At 27.7% G+C, this 4,494-nt stretch overlaps 1 protein-coding gene across 1 annotated transcript; it reads right to left on the bottom strand.

The window, feature by feature from the left end:
- Window positions 1-1,444: 1,444 nt before the first annotated feature.
- Window positions 1,445-2,800, bottom strand: LOC106773929 (gibberellin 20-oxidase-like protein). The gene is made up of 2 exons (XM_014660697.2): window positions 2,413-2,800; window positions 1,445-2,199 (listed from the first exon to the last, which is right to left on the bottom strand). Exons 1-2 carry the CDS (start codon window positions 2,766-2,768, stop codon window positions 1,596-1,598), a joined length of 960 nt encoding a protein of 319 aa, XP_014516183.1. The 5' UTR covers window positions 2,769-2,800; the 3' UTR covers window positions 1,445-1,595.
- Between the last annotated feature and the right edge of the window lie 1,694 nt (window positions 2,801-4,494).

The raw sequence follows: 4,494 nt of genomic DNA on the forward strand, positions 1-4,494 counted from the left end.
TTTTTTTATAATATTTTAAAAATAATTTAATATAATTAGAAATATTACATTAGCTAAGACATAAAACTAATTTATATAAATAAAAATAAATGTAAATTACACTTTACAATATAATAGTGTGAATTGAAGGCAAAATGTAGGTTAATTTTTGTAGGTTAATTTTTGTTATGTTTTTAATATTTGAAGGCAAAAAAAGAAACTATAAATAAATCAGTATCTTACATTTATGAAAATAAAATGTTATTATATTACACTAATATACATTTTGAAAAAGTTTTAAAAGTGTAATTTATATATTATATAGTAAAACAAACTAAAATAATAAATTGTTAAATTTAGAGATTTATAGTAAACCACTGGAAATTTTAGAAACTATTTTAGAATGTTTCTGGAATAACATAACAGTTATATATATATATATATATATATATATATATATATATATATATATATATATATATATATTTGGAGGCCAAGATGATGGTTTTATAATTACCTGATCCCTTTTTATTTTTCTCTTGAGTGGTATAATATCAATTTGTTTTTTTTTATAAAGAATACTATTATTAGTTAAATTAATTTTTTTTAGAAATCAGTTTTACACTATCTCACCTCAATAAAAAATTGTTTTTTACAAGATCTAAGTTTTTATATTTTAATTATATAACCAATATTTTTATACCTAAGATGCATGTTTTATTATTATGAGAAATCATTATCTTATAATTTGTTTTTGAAAGATCTAGTTTCACATGAATTTAATTACTTTATTAAACAAAATATTTTGAAGAATGTTTTTTTTTTTTTATAATTCTATATTGTTTAGAAATTTAGAAATCGAGATCAAATACAACTTAAATATATATATATATATATATATATATATATATATATATTTTACTTTCTAATATACAGGTTAAAGAAAAATATTTCAGATATATGAACTTGGGAAAGTATTATGAATTTATGTTATTTTGTTGTTTTCGTATGCATTTTAGTTAACTGACCATGGTTTTTGGAGTAGAACATAATTTAGTTGGATAAAAGGATAGTTTTTGTAGGAGTAATGTAATGTCAAACATTTATATTTATTTAAGACACTTTACAGAGGTAAAATGATTATAAAAGAATGATTTTTGTAGTTTTTAGAAAAAGAAAGAGAATAAAAAGTAAAATAAAAATAATGATATTTTAATAATTTTTTTTAACAATTTTTTTATAATAAAATGTGTCACTATTTTATTGATCTGTTTAAATTTATTCTAAAAAAATATTTAAAACGGATCAATCACAAACTTTTTTGCGCTGTCAAAAAGTTATCGAAAAAGAATTGTTAAAGAAGTTTTTTTTCAAAAAAAGATTATATTTTTGTTTTTTGGATGCATGCTAAAGAAGGTTTTTTATGAATAACAATATGGGACACTTATTTGGTGGTAGACAAATATTATTGTTTGCTCAATAAATGGTATGTACAAGCAGCGAAAGAACAGAACAAATTATTTGAAACCAGCAAAGTTTTTCTGTCTATTTATTTTATATACGAATTGGAAGTGACAGGAAGCACAGATTGCAATGTCTGATGAACTGATTTTTACTCACAGTTGAGACCTGATTCCTGCAAAATCCTTAACTGTATATCCCACTTTTTCAAATCTTCCTCTTTGATTGTTCTCTCTGAATTTCAAGTATTCCAAGCATTCAAATGGATTATACATCCTCTTGTTTCCTTCTCCAACAACTTCATCTGGTGCCATCACCACCTTCTCATCCTCAAAACACCAAAAGAAGGCCAATGAAAACCTGTTCAAAGGTTGCTTCAAAACAACTCTATGTTCAGAAGATCTTAGTTTATCATTGCTCCATGCTTGCATCATGTCTCCTATGTTCACCACTAGTGTCCCTTCAGAAGGGCTTATGTCTATCCACTTTCCTTCATGTGTCTTCACTTGAAGCCCTCCAATTTCATCTTGGTACAAGATTGTTATACAGCTCATGTCAGTGTGCATTCCAAGCCCCTCAACTTCATCCTCCAAACTTTCTGGAGCAGAGTAGTTGTTTATCCTCAAGTAACCATGACACTTGTTGAATTCAGAATCATAGAAGACCCTGTCAAATCCATCCTCCAAGCTCATCAACACAAGCTTCAGAATTTTCTCTGACAAATCAGCCATCTTGCTGCAATACTCTTGCAGTGTCTCACTGTTTCAAACCATACAAACAACATTATTCTTTTGTTGAATGAAAAATCAGACATCATAGAAAAGCATAGCAATGTGATTGTTCCAAATAAGGTTTATCTTAGACATCACATCACTATGAACTTTGACATCTCAGCTATGCTGACACTCCAAAACTCATCAAACGTTTGACAAACCTCTATTCAAAAGGAAAAATGTGATTGTTATACATTACCTGAATCTGGAATTCTGTTTATCAAAGAGGATTTCTTCAGAGCTCTTAGCAGAAACATAATAGTTTGGTCCATTGATTCTGAGGCTCTCAAAGAATGGAGAGGCAATGAAATGAGGGGTGTAAGACTTTATAGAAGAGAAAGGACCAAGTTTAAGTTTAGCCTCAGAAGGGAGGCTGAAGAGGTATTTAGATAAATAATGGATCTGGCTGCAAAGATCTTTGGAGATTCCATGATTGATTATGTGGAAAAATCCCCAATCTTTACAGGCTTTAGAGAGAGAGGTTAGAGAAGATGGTTGTAATGGCTGAGAAATGTCTAAAATAGGAAGCTCAACAACATATTCAGACTTAGACATTATGTCTAAGATGTGGAGAAGAGATATGGTATGCTGCCACCACCAAAGTCCTCAGAAATTTAATATATAGAAGTTTGGTCAGAACCTTTAAATCAGAAGACAGGTATAAGACAGACTATAGATAAGACAAGTCCATTATTTTTATCAAACAAGTGGAGAAGTGCCAACAAAGATATAGAGCATAAAGATAAAGCAAAACTAACTTCTTGGTGTTCTTCTTAGAGTCAAAAGGAATTAGGATATAAAAGAGACAAAAAAGTATGTGTACTGCCATCATCAAAAGTTTAATATTGTAATTTTATTTGATATCTATCAGAATTTGAATGATTTTTCTGTAATGTTTCTCTATTGTATCTTCAAAATATACTGATGAACACTGATTTTGATATTTTAAAATATACTGAAAAGAGTTGTAATAAATCAATACCAGTGTAATTTTAATACTCAGTCAAAGAAAAAAAACCAACAAAGAATCTGAAGTTTCTGTCAGAATTACTTTAAAAGTCATATTCCTTATAAGATTTTAAATTGAGAATAGTGAAATTTTGTTGTATTGTGATTGTGGAAAGTTACTGATTGGCCTAAAGTGAATGATAATATGCTAACAATGTGTCTATGAACATGACTTGTTGAAAAGGCTATAAACAAAAGGCTAAATCTACAAGGGTAGAATAAAGATACAGCAATTCTGTCGCTAAAAGAGCATACACTTTTTCTCAGCCTCTTGTGGAAATCCTTATTTCATACAGTTAACACAGATAAAGTTGGTATAATTCTGATATACATGAGATAGAGAAAGTGATCAAGGGATAACAACAAAAGGGTAGCAGAGAGACTGATGTTGAAGATGTTGAAGATGTTGAAGAATGAACATACTTTTTTTTTTTTTTTCATTTGTTTAGTTCCCACTTTTATAATATGCCTTCAGAGTCAAAAAGACAGGCTGTGAAACAAGCATCTCAACCACAATTAGTTTGTATATTCCGTTATGCATGGAACTCTCTTTCTTCTGTGAAAAGATTTGACTAAATGCTTTGTCAAAATGTTCATCCAGATGCTTAAGAAAAAGACAAACATATCAACAAACTATGCATTTCTCAAAATTCAGATATATGAATACAATACTGCCTTCACATCACAAAATAAAATATTTTTCCTAGAACATTGATATGTGTACTGAGGGAGTTAATGTATCAAAATAGACATGCATGTCTTAAAAGTCTCACTTGAACAAAGATAAGACCAGTTTAAAATTGATAAGTAATAGATATAAATATTATTTTATAAACTGATTCTGTGAATTTAAACTTAAAATCCACTCTTTAACTTCATGAGATTTAATTCATTGATTCCATGCTCATATTTTGAATATACAAAAAAGAAAAGACTATAATAAAATTTGTTAAGAATGTTGGGAATCCAAATGTAAGTTTAAGTCCCACATATAGAAATAATAAAGTAGAGTATTATATAAAGGTAAAAGACACAAAACCCCTATTTTTAATCTTTTATATGATTGTGTTCAAATCTTATTGAACTTATTGTTTTAAGGTGATTTCAATCTTTTATATAAGTTGAACTCATGTTTCATTAATAAAAAATATGCATGAAGGGTGAAGTTTAGTTTCTTCTTAAAGAATGGTATTTTATAGTATTATAGTTAAAGTTTCTAGAGATGACTTTTTTTTTTTGTTGTTTTAATATTTGTGTTTGAAACTTGTGTATT

This window comes from Vigna radiata, chromosome 9 (genome assembly GCF_000741045.1).
Source record: "Vigna radiata var. radiata cultivar VC1973A chromosome 9, Vradiata_ver6, whole genome shotgun sequence".
In the NCBI taxonomy this organism is placed as follows: domain Eukaryota; kingdom Viridiplantae; phylum Streptophyta; class Magnoliopsida; order Fabales; family Fabaceae; genus Vigna; species Vigna radiata.

Coding starts and splice junctions, on each gene's coding strand:
- LOC106773929 (XM_014660697.2), bottom strand. CDS start 2,768: ATGTCTAAGTCTGAATATGTTGTTGAGCTTCCTATTTTAGACATTTCT. Junction 2,200..2,412: donor AAACAGAATTCCAGATTCAG/GTAATGTATAAC, acceptor GGTTTGAAACAG/TGAGACACTGCAAGAGTATT.